This window comes from Colletotrichum lupini, chromosome 7 (assembly GCF_023278565.1).
Source record: "Colletotrichum lupini chromosome 7, complete sequence".
Taxonomy (NCBI): Eukaryota; Fungi; Ascomycota; class Sordariomycetes; order Glomerellales; family Glomerellaceae; genus Colletotrichum; species Colletotrichum lupini.
This window is the reverse complement of record NC_064680.1, coordinates 2,358,161-2,372,990: the sequence shown is the minus strand read 5'-3', so window position 1 is coordinate 2,372,990 and position 14,830 is coordinate 2,358,161. Positions and strand designations below refer to the sequence as shown.

Sequence of the window (14,830 nt, the reverse complement as noted above, 5' to 3'; positions counted from 1 at the left end):
AGGACTAGAGGACGGAGTCGTCTCTCCTGTATATTCGTTCTACTTCCTTTATGTAAGAACAGTGGGAGTAACTTCCCCATTTGTATACTTTTATAATTCGCAGAAAATTTCAAGTAGAAAAACGAATAATACAGCTTGTCTATGGTGGGATACATGATGGGAAGCATGAAAGGGGACTGCTGCCTTTCCACATCCCTGATCCTTGCACACATTTCAGCTCAGATTTAGACCCCCCTGAAGCAGCGGCAGAACAACCCCTCCCCCGCCATCCCGTCTGCTGGGCTGTCTGAAGTTCGTCTCCAACAACACTGCCTTGCAGTAGACCTCAGACGGTTAGTTCTTCCCCATCTTCACAATGGCGAACTCCAAGTAAGAGTCCATGGCCAGTTTACACCGCCCTATTGAATTTTGATCTGACCGCCTCTCCAGATTTGAATACGTCAAGAGCTTCGAGCAGCCCGACTTTCTCTTGCCAAACACTTGGATCGTCGTCCGCATAGACGGGCGAGGTTTCACCAAGTAAGTCAGGAGGGTCGAGGGGAAATCTGCCTTTATCGAAGTTGCCTTACACCACGTAGATTATGTGCAAAGTATGGCTTTGAAAAGCCCAACGACAAGAGGGCCATCGACCTCATGAACGCCGCCGCGAGGGTCGTCGTCACCGAGCTCCCCGATATCACCATCGCCTACGGTGTCAGCGATGAGTACAGCTTCGTGTTTCACAAATCATGTACCCTCTTCGAGAGAAGAGCCAGGTAAGCGAGTCGCCCTCTCGGAGACTCCTCACTGGGTTTGCTCCCAATATTTCAAGCTGCATTTGCTAATTTTCTTTAGCAAGATCTCAAGCACAGTCGTGTCCACGTTCACTGCCAATTACGTGCACTTATGGTCGCAGTACTTCCCAGATACCCCGCTCACCTCGCCTCTGCCGAGCTTTGACGGGAGGGCAGTGTGCTATCCTACCGTGTCGAACTTGAGAGACTACATGAGCTGGCGCCAAGTCGATTGTGAGTGCTCTATCAACGTAGTTTTTCGTGCTCTGAGGAGACTAACCTAGTAAAAGGCCATATCAACAATCTCTACAACACAACATTCTGGGCTCTAATCCAATTAGGTGGTCTAGACAATAGAGAGGCAGAGAAGCTCCTGGCAGTGAGATTTTCTTGACCAAGGCATACTCATGAAAAAATGATCTAACTATATCACAAGGGCACCCTATCCGGAGACAAGAACGAGATCCTTTTCTCAAAATTCAAGATCAACTACAACAACGAACCCGAGATCAACAAGAAAGGCAGTGTAGTCTTCCGAGATGTGAGTCATGCCAAGCTGTCTCATTGACAGGATGCTTGAGACGCAGAAATTTCCCTGACCAAGATATCATTTTACAGTACGAGCTCGTCGAACCAGGTACGCACAACGCCGCGCAGGCGGCGGATGCGCTCGCGGAACCTGTCCAACAGAGCAAGACGCAAGCGGAGAAGGACAAGAAAAAGCGCACCAAGGCCCGCGTCGTTATCGAGCACCTCGACATTATCAAGGACGACTTTTGGGATAGGAGGCCGTGGCTGCTCTCCAACAAGCCAGGGAAGACCCCCAAGGAGACTTGAATGCCTTGAATCTCTCGGATGAGAAATCTTGACTCTACTATCGGCTGGTCTAGGAGCCCCTCTAGTCTACGCGCCGTAAGAGGGACATAGATAGGTCTGAATCCGCATAGACGGCACACTGCAGACTGCTTAGAGAAGGACGAGGGGGTGGTAAGCATGAGATAGAGCTACCCACAGGGAGATTTCATATCTAGCTCAATTCCTAACGGCTCTTTAAAGGGAGATGAGTTATACATTACTTTAGAAGGCTGAGGCCAAACTGCAGAGAACAAGAACATCATGAATTCTGGTCGATGATCTAGCCATCCGACATTTAATCTACTATCGTCGAAATAGCAGCCTGTAACTGCCACAGAGCCCGTTTGCTCTGACGTCCGCGCAGGACGGCGTGGCCTCTATCTTCTATCAATCAATGCTTTTTGGATATACCTTTGCGCCATATGATAACATAGTCACCCTGTTATTGACAGAATCGCCTTTCCACGGCCCCAGCCCTCCCATGAAGCCGCGAAGCCAGCGCTTGATGTCCATCGACGTCGGCGCCGCACAGCCTCTCGCTCTTCGGCGAAGTAGCCACGGCGACGGGGTCTCGTTTTCGGGTTGGTAATGCGTGGCGGAACATGTCCACGTTTGTCACCCCTTTTCGGTCCGGAAACCCATCCTCATCTCAGCCCACAACATCAACCAGACACCACCTTCTTCGCCTTCTCCGCTTTCCTCGCTTCCCTCTTCGCCTCCTTTACCTTTCTCCGCGCCCTCTTCTCCTCCTTCAACACCTTCTTCGCAGCCCGATCAACCCTCCTCGCTTCCCTCGCCGTCTTCCTCGCCGCCTTGGCAGCCTTCCTCGCCCTCCTCTCCTCCTTTGTCTCTCCCTCTTTCCTCTTCCCGTTCACCTTTGTCGTCGTCGTCGTCATGTTCGCAATACTCGTACTGAAACTCTGAGGCGCCACAGCCCCAGTGACCTCCCTCACCCTCTCCTCCACCTCCCCCTCCTGCTTCATCCTCTCCAACCCCTCAATCGTCCCCTCCAAGAACCCGCCCTTGACAAAACTCGCATACAGCATCCACTTGCCCCCCGACACTTTCTCAATCTGGTTCAGCCGGCCCGCCGTCACCGTCTGCGTCACCTGTCCCGGTTTCGATGTGTCCAGCCCCTGCAGCTGCTCGTCAAAGGCGTTCATCCACCACGTGTCGCTCGTAAAGTGCGCTTTCGTGCCCAGACCTTTGGTATTGTCTTTGCGGTTCAGGAGGAGCGGCTTCGCGAGGCCGATGCGGTCGTCTGTCGCGTGGAGGGAGTGGCCGCTTCCGCGCCATCCCTGCGATTGGAGGAGGGCGCGCGCGTCCATCTTTCTTTTCCTCTTTCTTTCCTTTCTCTTGACGGTTGTGGGAGTTTGGAGGGGCTCTGTCTTTTGATCGTTTTCGATGGGAGATTTCGATTCCGTTTTCTTAGATCCGTGACCGGATAGAGAGAAAAGTAGTTAGGACGGTATACGTCGGTAGGCTCGAAGGTGTCACGAGCGCATGGGGGACGTTTTCATGGCTGAGGATTTCATTAGATTTGTCTTCGTTGGGCGGCTGCAACTGGAGGGAGGATTGCGACCAAGTACTCTGCCAAAAAGTGGTCGGTGAACTGGAATTTTTCTGTTCTGCCGCTCTTATCTTATCTTATCTTATCCTATCTTAGCCTCACGCCGGCCACGGAACCCAGCCCCACCAACATCAATGGTCGACCCAGCCGACAGCTGAGCATTTCATATCATTGCCTCGATGATGGGAAGCGTGGAACTCTTTTCCTAAGGAGCAACTGATTCATGTTACAATTATCGATCCCTTGATATGACCGAGTACTGATCCACGTATCACGCCTTGGTGGCTCCCTCTAAAAATGTAGAAACTGTCGGTGGTCGACAGATCCAAAAACACTGGCGCTTGAGAGCTAAGCGATCCAATTGTGTAATACCGTTTCGACTTTGAACGTTTCTTCGTTGATGAGGTATCTGAACTAAACACTTTTGTAGCTCTCCCCTCTATGATTGTACAAGCAGATGCCCCATTTTTTGGTGTCCCATATGCATCCCGGAAATGTGAAAAAAATTTACGCCTTAATCTTCTTAGCCGCGGGCTCCGCGGCAGCCTCATCCAAAGCACGCTTCTCAGGCTCGCCAGCAAGCTCTCTCTCCGCCTTCTCGAACTTGGCCTGCTCCTCAGCGGTCAAGTTGGGCAACAGCGGCTTCTCCTCACCTTCCGTAATGTTCAAGTGGAAAGTACGGATGATGGAATCGGCATCGTCAATAGCAATCGGCCTGACGTCCGCCAGGGCCTTGATCTTCTGAGTGACAACCTTGACCTGAGCATCGGTCATGGTGAGACCAAGCTGCTCCACACGCGACTTGATGGCGTTCCAGCCAGTCAATCTTGATGCGAAGTGGACGTATCTGCTCATACCGAAATCGGCGGGGTTGATGATTTCTGCACATGAGTTAGCCATGTCCCCCGTTACGAAACAGTCCCAATGAACATACCGTATGTGCTAGGGTTGTTAAGGATGGCCTTGGCGTGGATACCGGCCTTGTGGGTGAAGGCACAGAAACCGGTGATGTAGTTGTTGAAGGGAATGTTAATCTCGACGGCCTCGGCAACGAGATCCTCAAGCTCCTTGAGCTTGTGCAGCTTGTACTTGGACTTGGTGTAGTCGGGGGCGGCGACAATCATGCGAGCCATCAGACCACCGAGAGGGGTGATACCGTTGCGCTCACCGATACCGATGACGGAGGTGTCGACTGGAAGTAAGATGTCAGTGTGTGAGAAGGACATGGCCGTCGAGCATTGAACTCACTGTGGGTGGCACCGGCCTCGAGCGCGCAGTAGGCGTTGGCAATGGCGCATCCCGTGTCGTTGTGGAACTGTTCAGATGTAAGCATTAGGTATGCGCCGTGCTCGCTCGGTCCAAAGATGACTTACGTGAGTCTCGATGTCGCAGCTGACAACACCTCTCAGGGTGCGGACAAGGTCGTAGACTTGTCTGGGGCTGGCGCAGCCAACGGTGTCGGCAATACCAACTCTGTGAACGCCAACCTTGTCGACGGCGCTGTAGACGGAAAGAAGGTCGACGAGGTCGGAACGGAAGGAGTCCTCGGAAGAGAAACGGATCTCGAGGCCCTTGGACTTGACGAACTGAATAACCTCGATGGCGGTGTTGATGATGTAGGTCATGTCCTTGCCGTGGGAGTGCTCGCGAAGGTATGAAGAGGTGCCAATGACGACATCGACACCGTCAACACCGGTCTCGACGGCGAGGCGAGCATCGTCCATCTGTGCAATGTTAGCCTTTGCGTTGTTTAGGCGTGCGGATGCGGAGAGCTCTTACGTGGCAGCGGACGTGAGTCAGGATCTTGGACTTGAGGCCGAGCTTGCAGATGGCCTCGCAATCCTTGCGGGACTGCTCAGAGGCAGCGGGCGAGGTAAGCTCAATGTAGTCGACACCAAAGTCGTCGAGGGCCTTGGCAATCTTGATCTTGGTCTCGGTGTCGAAGAAGGCGTTGGCGAACTGCTCGCCCTCTCTCAGGGTGGACTCGACTATACGTCACACGTCAGTGGGGGTCACTCAAAAGAAGCCCATTCGGCAGAACACACTAATCTTGTATCGGTCAACGTTGCTGAGGAAGTCGCCGACCGGCTGGTACGGGTTGCTGTGCTTCTGCTTGGTCTATATCGTCGAGGTCAGAACAGTTCGTCACCGGAACCGCGAAAGCGGTTTTCGGAGGCGATTGATGGTTCTTACAGGAATGGCAGTGTAGCCGGGGTGGTCTAGACGCAACAAAGTCAGTCATCAATTGACGTCGGTGTAACGCGCAAGAAGCTGCGAAACTCACCAGCCTTGTTGGTGCCGTTGGCAGCACCATTGCCGTTCGCATGGCCATTGGTGCCATTTGCGTGGCCGTTGGAGGCCGGGACATCAGGAGTAGGGCACATTTTGTATGTTCATGCACCGTATGTCGTATACTAAAGTGGATTGTTCGAGGGTGGATTGCTCAAAGCTCGGGATAATGGTGGGATTTATAGACGGAGGTTTGAGCAAGTTGAGTCACAGTTCAAAGACGGACTGGGAAGATGGACGGTAGGCCAAGAGTATATGTAAGGAAAAACTGGAAGTAAAAAAAAAAAAAAAAAAAGCACCGGGCGAGGCGAGGCGGTACGCAACAAGGTGTGGATTGGGCGGGATGGCCAGTGATGACCGAGGACGGCGTTCGCTGTTCCCAAGGTCAGCCAGTCAATGAGCGGAAAAAAAGAATTTTTCCCACTCTTTAGCCCCGCTCATGGCACATCCCCGACCGCGCTGCATCACTGTGCCATTGACTCTTAATCAACATTTTCCAAGGGCCGGTCGTTACGTCTGTCCTGTCTGTACCCCGCTAGATGCCACCTGAAGTGGGCTGCATTCGACCTCTCTCATTGGAGAAAGGCCTCTCCACACAGCTCGTAGGCCAATCAGCCCCCCGTTATCGGAAGATCGATCTCCCACTTAGAGGTCCACGCTAAACCTCACGCGGTAATTCCACATGCTGCAGCTTGCCTGGGTCCATGGTCCGTGTCCGTTTCTGTGCCATCCTCCCGCGCAGTCCTGCCACCTGCTGATGGATCATGGTCCTGCAGCAGTGATGGCCCTGCGTGAAAAGACACCGCCTTTCGTCCTCCTCGTCGGATCCTGCCCCCCAACATGATGTCTCTGCAGCCATTGTTGGCTGATTTGTGAGCGGCGAGAGGGGCCTGGCCTACCCATTGACAAGGTTCCTGAGAGCTGCAAGGTCAGCTACCTGGGCGGAGCGCCGACCTCTTGCCGCAATGCAAAGAGACTTGCGTTGTCGCAATGGTGCCGTCGGAAGTCATGACCTGACCGAACTGCCCTTGGAAGCTTCAATCAACTTTTCCCCCACGAATTTGAATGGCGCTAAGCATTAAAGACGACAACTGGGAACAAGTTTGACAGAGTTGGCCCGCCTGCGCGGTCCTCCTCGTGGGTTCACGAGCAGCACGCTCATGAGCCGAGCGTGCCTCGCGCCAACCAGCTACCATGTATTAAATATCAGACCAATTGCCGCCAGCCCGACCTATACTAGTGATGCAACTTGCCGTGCTTAATCCGGACCCCAGTGGGATATCTCTTCAGAAAACAACGATGATGTGAGGAGCTGTCTATCTTCATGCTCGTTGATCAAATCGAACAAGCAATGGAAAACGAGAGGATTGGCTGGGCACTCGAGGTCGTCGTCGAACCCTATGCACCGCGACGCCATAATATGGTTAGGTCGCTTTGTCGGATCCTCCGACGAGCCCCCCGTCCGCATTACCGACATACTCACAGACATCATCTGGCTGCCGGTTGCTGGGTGCTGGGGTAGACGCTGCTCCAGTTTTCCCACGAGGGTCCACCCTTCAATAACGGATCCCCAGACGACGTCATGCAAGTATGACTCCTAGAGTCCTTGCAATATTCCTACGGATTGGATAGGTATTGTAGGTATTTCAAATTATTTGATCTATGCGAAAGAACAACAGTATTTACAGTGAGTCACTACGGGTTTGCAGCCACACCTTGACTAGATCTCATAAGCCGGAGAAACCTACCTGTCTGGTGTTTCCGTGATTATCCTCAACGTGAATCAATTCCTCATTGCGTCCCGTCTCAACGAGTCGAGATATATGAAGGCAACTCAGTGACAACGAAGAAACCAGCAGTTCATGCCTCGGTTTTACTGGATTTGGACATACAACTTGGTGTGTATATAAGTTCATTTCCTATCTAATGATAGCGATTTACTCTACAATGGAGGTTCCATGGCGATACTATGGCGGCTACAAAGCCATCCCAAGCCCAGAACCGAGAAAGAGTACCCAGACGGGTACGAGGCGCGAAAGCGCACAAGTCCATCCCAGAAAGTGAAGCCCACGAGAACCAGAAAACCCCTATCACCCCAGCAAGTGCTTAGATATCCACCAAGAACATGTCGCCGCTTGAGGCAGAATGGATGTGGCCCCGCAAGAAGGCATGGCTTGACCATCAAACAGACCAGACGTACTCACCATCAGGGTCGCCCTCCAGCGCCGGTCTCTTGGGCTGAGGACCAGCGATTCTCTCGCGCTGCCTAATGGCCATCATCTCAGTGGTCGAGTAGTAGCCCATGTAACCGTAGTCCTCTCGGGTCACTGCCACGTACTTTCTTCCATAATGCTGGCTCTCAAGATCTTGCAGCGTCTGGGCCCCTTGCTTGATGACCTTGCCCACCTGGTTGCTGATGGCCGCGTTCTGAGCATCCTGACTAGGCATCTGAGTACCCTCCTGTTTGACTTTCATCTCGGAGCGCTGCTGAGAACGATGCGGGGACTGCTGGTACTGAAGATGCACTTGAGACTGGAAATGCTCTCGAGCCCGGCGGTCATTCTCCCGGGCAATCTGCTCCTGCTGAAGTTGCAGTCGCATGTTTTCGCCTGGCAGTCCGGAGTTGACAATGCGAAGTTGCTGCGGTAAATGACCATAGAATCCATCGGCAGCTTGCGCACCCGGGACCTGTTGTGTGGCGTGTGGAGGCTGGCTAAAGCCCGCGTTTGGCTGATTATTGTGACGAGTCTCTGCAGCATGAGCCTCTCTAGTCGGTGTTGACGCCATGTATGCCTGGGAGGCGGCTTGACCCAGGGGCTGAAGAGCTCTGGAAGACCGGGGCTGCCCCGAGTCACTCAGAAGGGGCAGGTGCTCTGCCTCTTCATACATCAGCCTCTGTAAGCGGGAAAATACACGAGATCCATCCTGAGGCGAAGCAGCTGGATGATCGTTGTTTCCATGGTTAGGAGTCGTCGCCGGAGTTGTCACCGGAGCTATCGCTGCGGGCTGTTGAGCTGCAGGCACTTGCGGCGACACATCATCGTCTTCAGGCCAACTCGGGATGGGCGGATAGAAGGTGGTCAATCCTTCATTCGTGATGTACTCCCGAATCCCGAGTGGGTTCGCCGCGGAAGCAGCTGTCGCGTCCCTAAATTCAGCTTGATCCCAGACGTCTTGCAAGGTGATTGGAGGCAGTAGAGTAAGAGCGGAAATACCCTCATGCGCCTGACGGTTCTCAGAACGCACTTGGTCGATAGGCTGAACGTCCGCCTCGTTTCCGTGGATGTTTTGGACGCCCGAATAGTCGTCAGACGGAACAGCTTGACTAGTGGTATTGGAAGACTTCTAGTTCCGGGGCACGTTGGCAAGCAGTGTCATTGTCTCCACCTCGAAATCGGCTCCATTCGGCAGCTTTTGTCCCTTAGGCAGAGCAGCCGCGACGGAGACGTCGATTTCATTGACCATCCCAGCCTGGAGCTGAACGTCAAAGACTCTAGCGTTGACGGGGAGCACCTGACCCTGAATGGGATGAGATTGCTGTACAGTAGACCGGTTTACCTGCACCCACAATCGCCACTGACGTCCTTCCTTCTCAAGGAATAGCGGCAAAGTCGCAATGACCTGAAGTCTCAGCTGGGTGGCGGGGACATGAACAGTCACAGACTGCTTGCACTCTCTTTCGAGGGGTTTTAAGCTCATGTTGAAGCGACTTCCGTGAGTGATCATTGGATGAGCCTGGGTAGTCAGATTGGTGATGAGTGCATCGGCAGCGCCTGGGAGCTTGATTAGTGATATAGTCATTTTCATCTCTCTCGCACTATACGTACTCTTGCCAGGCGCACGGAACTGCTGATCCCACAGAGGTTTCGGAGGCGGCTGTGGGATGGCATTCGCCTGCGGTTGAGGCTGCACAATTCCAATGGGTTGGAACGTCGCGCTGGATAGGTTTGCTGTCTGTCCCGCGGGCGGCGGGAAAGCGGAAGGCGTGCTGGGTTGACCGGGAGTCACTGCAGGCGAAGGTCGTGCTGCGTCCTCGCGCTTGATGTTGTTCGTGACAGAGGGGCTCGGGGATGCGACCGATGTGCTTCGGAGTCTGTCCATCGCAGCGGAAGCAGCTGGTAGTCCACTCTGGCGAGCGGTACCATTGCCAAGTGGCGCCTGATCACTGACGGCGGCTCCGGCTGCCTGGGGAACTGTGGGGGCCGGCGAGTCCGCGGAATCACTCTTGCCCCCAACATGGATAGTGATCTTCTTAGATGTGGACGGCTGCTCAGTGGCCGACTGCTGGACCTTAAGCTTGATCTTGGGCTGCGAAGGCTCTGAAACAGCTGCCTTGGCCTTCTTGATTTCAATAGCGAAGAATTCCTACACCCTTGTCAGAAGTCGATCTCGTAGTCGTTAAGGTGAGGCATACCTGAAGTTCTCGCGCCAGTTCATAGATTTCGCTTCCTTCTTCGTTGTAGTACTTGGCGTTATCCCACAGCAAGCTGGCTGCTTCTTCGAATGCCGCCCAGCTCTTCAAGTCGCTAATCCCGGTGGCCTCGTTGCGTCCATGAATGCCCTTCGTGGCCTTCTGAAGCTTTCTGAGGGACATGGGATCCTTGACGACTCTGTAATAGTCTTTCAATGCTCGTGGAGGAAGGTTGATGAAGGGTTCAAAGTAGGCCTCGTCCTCGCTAGGCGGCGTGTTAGCATGATCCATAGCGATGAAGAGAAGGGTTCACTTACTCAGCTTCTTTCTTGCGAATCATTTCCTCCACAATCTTTTCTTGAGCTGCCTGGAAGTTGAGGCCCTTGTACGAGACGCCCTCGTAATCATAGTCAGGGCGAGTAGGCGTGGCATTTCGAGCATGCGATTTGCGAGATGTCACGGCCCTGGACGATGACGATCTACCCGGTCCTCTGCGGCGGATAAGAATAGTCGGCTTGGAGTTCTGGCTTCCCTCGTCATCGTCCTCCTCGCCCTCCGCATCGTCATCTTCCTCTTCATCTCCGTCCTCTTCGTCTGCTTCAGCTTCTTCTCCCTCTTCCTCATCATCTTCCTCAGCATCTTCCTGTTCCTCAGGGGATTTTGCGGCACCCTGTGGCTTCTCAATGTCGTCGTCTTCGGCTTCGTCCACGCGGTGGGCGGGCAGAACGGTCGGGACCGCAGTATAGCCGCCTCTAGCATAAGCCGGGTTGGTCTTGGTCATGAAGTTGCTCAGAGCTTTGCGAACTCTCTCAGCGTCGTCAAACTGGGGAGTGCTCCTCGAGTAGTAGTCCTTCGCGTTGGACACCATGCGCTTGAAATAGCTCTCGAGTTCGGTGAGAGTCGAGAAATCGCCATTCTTGAGCTTTCTTTCGATTATCGAGAGCGAAATCGGCATCCTCGTTTTCTTGTAGTATTCGGCGTTGCCCTCTCTCGGCATTAGCTTCTCGAAATACACTGCGACCTTGCGACCACTAGAAGAGTTGGAAGATTAGCACACGCCGCTGTGTCTGATTTGCAGATGACACCACTGCAATCAAAAGTCCAAGACACATCGAGTCGATGTGGAAATCGACTTGAGCTATGCCATAGCTAAGATGAGTGGGTAGGTAGACTCACTTCTTGTCTTGAGTCCGGCGGATCTGCTCGAGGAAGAATAGGCCATGTTCGGTGGTTGACTCGACCGTCTCCCCCTTGCTGAGGTCATACTTCTGCGAGGGAGGAAGAAATGTTAGCTATTTTGTTGAAGAACCGCAGTGTCTAGGAGTCCAGAGAAGAGAGTGCGCTGAGAGAGTCTAGAAAATTCGGGAAACGGCCGAAAATGAGCATGATGGAGGGAAGTGCAAGCCAAAGGATGCCCAGGCCAATGTCACTTATTGCGGTACCAATGGATCGCAAGTCAGATTCCTCGTGAAGCCCTGTGAAGGACGACACAAGCAGGAAAAGCTTCCGTCGACAGGTGAGGGGTGCATTTGGGGGTGTAAAGGACAATGGGAGCTCACCTCAGTCAGTCTCTGGCGTTTTGCAGCGCGTTCGTCAGCTTCATTCGCGCCATTGACGGCGGATGATCTCCGCTTGTTGTCCATCAAAAAGGTGAGGACAATGGTCGCGGACGCATGCGCTTTTTGCTGAGAAAGTAAGAAAGAGCTGTTTGCTGTATTGTGCCTGCAATGGGTGACGGCAGGTGGCAGCCTTTGTGTGGGTGAGGTGGTGGTGATGCTGCAATTGCGACTGGATTGCAGAGACGCGTCGGGTTGGAGATGGAGACGGACCGGGTAAGGAAGGCAGGTTCGGGGCAAGGTTGTTGGGAGACAGGGCTGTAGACGGAACCTCGTAAGGTAAGGTACGTAGCGCAGACCGAAGTATGGAAGGTACCTAGGTAGGCAGGTCCCCGGAAGTGATGCAGCTCTCCCCACGTTTTTTTTCCTCGGGTTGAGATGGGGGTAGCTCGAGATCTGAGATACCAAAAAAAGCCCAGGCACTCAAGTGGGATTATTTTTTTCTGGCGCGATGAGCTTTCGCGCGAAGGTGCAGGTGGCAGGTGGTGAGTAGGTAAGTCTTTCAAGGTTGGGGATGCTAGGGGGATTTCCTCTGGGAATTTCGGGACGGTGGTATTGACCTTTTGCGCTGGCCACTGAACAGCAGGAGCACCCAGAAGGAGAAGGTACGAGGATGAGGTATCTCTCTCGGCGACTTCCTGCCACCTTGTGCCTCAGGAACCCATTACAAGGTGCGTGGGTGCCTTTTTCTCAAGGCGGATTTCCAACTCTGGCCAAACTGAATTGACGGGCTGGTAGTAGTGCTACCAGGTGGCAGGAATAGAATGGGTCCCGTCTACGCCGTTGAGAACTGCAAAATGGTAAGGTAGGCTGCAAAAAGTTTCACCGCCCATGGCATGGACTGTGCTCATTCTCAAATGGAAGTAGGTATCTGGTCAGTGGAGGGGAACTTTCAAAATTGCAGTGAAATCAGCTGAAGCTGGACTGCATGCACAGCAGCACAGCATCCCGAGTACAAAGTAGATTTAGATGTCTTCCAGGTTATTTAAGGCATGTAAGAATGCAGCACCACAGCACTTGAGTACTTCTTCCAGGCCAGGCCAAACCGGGCCTGGGGCGGAAGTTGCCGGCAAAAACGCCTCGGACCCTGGGGGCCAGCAGATGATGGCTGCGCTGGGGTTCAAAGTACCTCAGTGAAATCCAATCCGACTTTTGTTTACTGCTCCGTATCTTTGCCCACTCTTTGAATAATAACCCCTCGATGCTGCGCGCGCCAGCCTCCCTCGAACATCATATTTCTGACCTCGAGCTCCCTCGTTACTTCCCATCTCCTCCTTCGAGTCAGTGGTGCAGCTGAACCGTTGTTTCAGTGCCAATTCCTGCCTACCCCGCCTGCATCGTTGTTTACCTTTTTTTTTTCTCTCTTCCTCCCCTTCCTCTTCCCCTCCGACTTGGCTTGGTGTGTGTGGTCGCCTGACCTGCCGGAAGAACTGGATCTTTCGCGCCCTCAGACTCCTCTTCTGCGCCCGAGAGCATATCGTCAGTCTCCGACAGCTTCGCCCGTCGCTTGACACCTTCGTCCCTCGCAAACGAGCTACCCCGCCGATCGCGTCCGCGGTTACGTGCCGAGACTGGACGCCACTCTCGATCCCACAGCCGCACACCCCCATCACAAGACAGACGAACCGCTCCCGCCATGGATATCGACATGAGCCGTCGTAACAAGGTCCCGCGGGCTTTGTCCGACTCAGAGAGGGCCCGTTTGGACGAGTTCATCGACTCCATCCACTACTCTGCACGGTAGGTTATCGTACTGTTTCTCATCCTACCGCAATTCCATTGACCGTGGACTAACTTGCTTGCCTTTTCCCTTCTAGATACTCTGACAGCGAGTACGAGTACCGGCATGTGCAGCTGCCCAAAGCCATGCTCAAGGCCATCCCTAAAGATTACCACGACTCTTCCCACGGAACACTGAAGCTGCTCTGGGAAGAGGAATGGCGAGCGCTCGGCATCACTCAGGTATGCCTCGCGGCCCCCATGAGGCCCCTCTGCAACGCACAATAGAGGGCTAATGTTAGGAACATAGAGTTTGGGTTGGGAACACTACGAGGTCCACGAGCCTGAGCCGCACATTCTACTCTTCAAGTTGGTATACCCCTCAATCCGATCAGTCGTGCGTATTACTCACACCGATCAAAATAGGCGCCCACTCAACTACCAGCCTCCCCAGTGAGAACGGCATAGCGAGAAACGTCTCGTTACCCTGCAATCGCAGTAAAAATTCCCGCTCCCCGCCCAGCAGACTTCTGCTTCGGCGATGCTCTCAACGACACGAATGACGGCCAATGATGACGGAACTTTTCTCTTTAGATATTCAGGAGAAGAGGTTGAGAGATAATGATACCTCGTCCTTGCAGACCACGGCACACGGTATAAAGACGGCGCATACCACTATGGTTGTTGCATTTTCTTTTAGGTGGTTTGAGTCATTGGGGATCTGTTGGTGTTGGGTTGTTTGCTGCATGTCTGGAAGTTGAGAAATGGTCTCGTCTGATGAGAGGTCTGTTGTCCTGCATCACGGCCATCGTCTATGCCACGCTGTCGCTGTTGTAGCGGACACTCGGTCTCGCCAATCGTTGAGACGAAGGTCATCATGGACGAGTGAATGCTTCGTCTGGAAAAAGAAGGGGCGGCGTGTCGATTGTGTAGATGGTCGCTGTCGGCTAGCACCTGCATAGCTGGACCAACGACAGTAATGAACAGAGCTCAGGAACCAGGAGATAGATACTTGAAGCTAATGCAGTGTTACAAGATGCAAATAGTCTCCAAAGAGCATGGTACCTGTGGGTGGTAATCTCACAGGCATGCACACAATATGAGCTTCGACCACCTGTATTGAGACATAACAAGATGTAGTGTAAGCGAGGCACGCGCATGGGCTTGGGTGAACAATCTACGGATCATAACTACGAAATGATGGCACCACTGCACTACGATGATTAGTCGACATTTTAGACCTTCTAGATCTTGAGCAGTGCTGCACGAGGCTTTCGGATTTACGAGTGCTACCGGTAGTGCAGCAGAGTGCTGTTGGACGTCACTTTGTCAATGCGGGAGTCCGAAGAACGGAAGCATTTTAGTGCTTTTCAGACATCTGAATGGGAGTGCTATCAGTCGGTCGACACGTGCAAAGTTGCAGGGAATGAGCGGAGGCCAGGCGTATGACAGAAGCTCCGTGGTCTGCAATCGGCAAGTCGGCGGGATGCACCAAGCCGGAACGAGCTGAATGGCGGCGGCGGCATCCGAGAGACGAGCTGGAACGGCGGCAACTTATTTTGGCGCCAGAGTGGTCCCAATTGGCTCCTACATCTGC

General features: G+C 53.4%; 6 protein-coding genes across 6 annotated transcripts; 2 read left to right on the top strand and 4 right to left on the bottom strand.

Moving 5' to 3' along the window:
* Positions 1–355: 355 nt before the first annotated feature.
* On the top strand, positions 356–1,610 carry CLUP02_13736 (tRNAHis guanylyltransferase; the record flags this gene model as incomplete). The annotated part of the gene is made up of 7 exons (XM_049292673.1): positions 356–369; positions 430–519; positions 579–755; positions 835–1,007; positions 1,064–1,152; positions 1,210–1,314; positions 1,392–1,610. The coding sequence occupies 7 exons, from the start codon at positions 356–358 to the stop codon at positions 1,608–1,610; spliced, it is 867 nt and encodes a 288-aa protein (XP_049149819.1).
* Positions 1,611–2,290: 680 nt separating this feature from the next.
* CLUP02_13735 (uncharacterized protein) lies at positions 2,291–2,956 on the bottom strand (the record flags this gene model as incomplete). The annotated part of the gene is made up of 1 exon (XM_049292672.1): positions 2,291–2,956. One exon carries the CDS (start codon positions 2,954–2,956, stop codon positions 2,291–2,293), a length of 666 nt encoding a protein of 221 aa, XP_049149818.1.
* A 749-nt stretch (positions 2,957–3,705) lies between these two features.
* CLUP02_13734 (homocitrate synthase) lies at positions 3,706–5,582 on the bottom strand (the record flags this gene model as incomplete). The annotated part of the gene is made up of 8 exons (XM_049292671.1): positions 3,706–4,079; positions 4,133–4,390; positions 4,447–4,513; positions 4,572–4,922; positions 4,978–5,186; positions 5,244–5,316; positions 5,392–5,417; positions 5,483–5,582. The coding sequence occupies 8 exons, from the start codon at positions 5,580–5,582 to the stop codon at positions 3,706–3,708; spliced, it is 1,458 nt and encodes a 485-aa protein (XP_049149817.1).
* A 563-nt stretch (positions 5,583–6,145) lies between these two features.
* CLUP02_13733 (uncharacterized protein) lies at positions 6,146–6,346 on the bottom strand (the record flags this gene model as incomplete). The annotated part of the gene is made up of 1 exon (XM_049292670.1): positions 6,146–6,346. The coding sequence occupies one exon, from the start codon at positions 6,344–6,346 to the stop codon at positions 6,146–6,148; it is 201 nt and encodes a 66-aa protein (XP_049149816.1).
* Positions 6,347–7,668: 1,322 nt separating this feature from the next.
* CLUP02_13732 (uncharacterized protein) lies at positions 7,669–11,541 on the bottom strand (the record flags this gene model as incomplete). The annotated part of the gene is made up of 7 exons (XM_049292669.1): positions 7,669–8,832; positions 8,875–9,260; positions 9,315–9,852; positions 9,902–10,163; positions 10,216–10,929; positions 11,075–11,166; positions 11,458–11,541. The coding sequence occupies 7 exons, from the start codon at positions 11,539–11,541 to the stop codon at positions 7,669–7,671; spliced, it is 3,240 nt and encodes a 1,079-aa protein (XP_049149815.1).
* A 1,609-nt stretch (positions 11,542–13,150) lies between these two features.
* CLUP02_13731 (cyclin-dependent kinase regulatory subunit) lies at positions 13,151–13,690 on the top strand (the record flags this gene model as incomplete). The annotated part of the gene is made up of 3 exons (XM_049292668.1): positions 13,151–13,254; positions 13,332–13,476; positions 13,544–13,690. The coding sequence occupies 3 exons, from the start codon at positions 13,151–13,153 to the stop codon at positions 13,688–13,690; spliced, it is 396 nt and encodes a 131-aa protein (XP_049149814.1).
* Between the last annotated feature and the right edge of the window lie 1,140 nt (positions 13,691–14,830).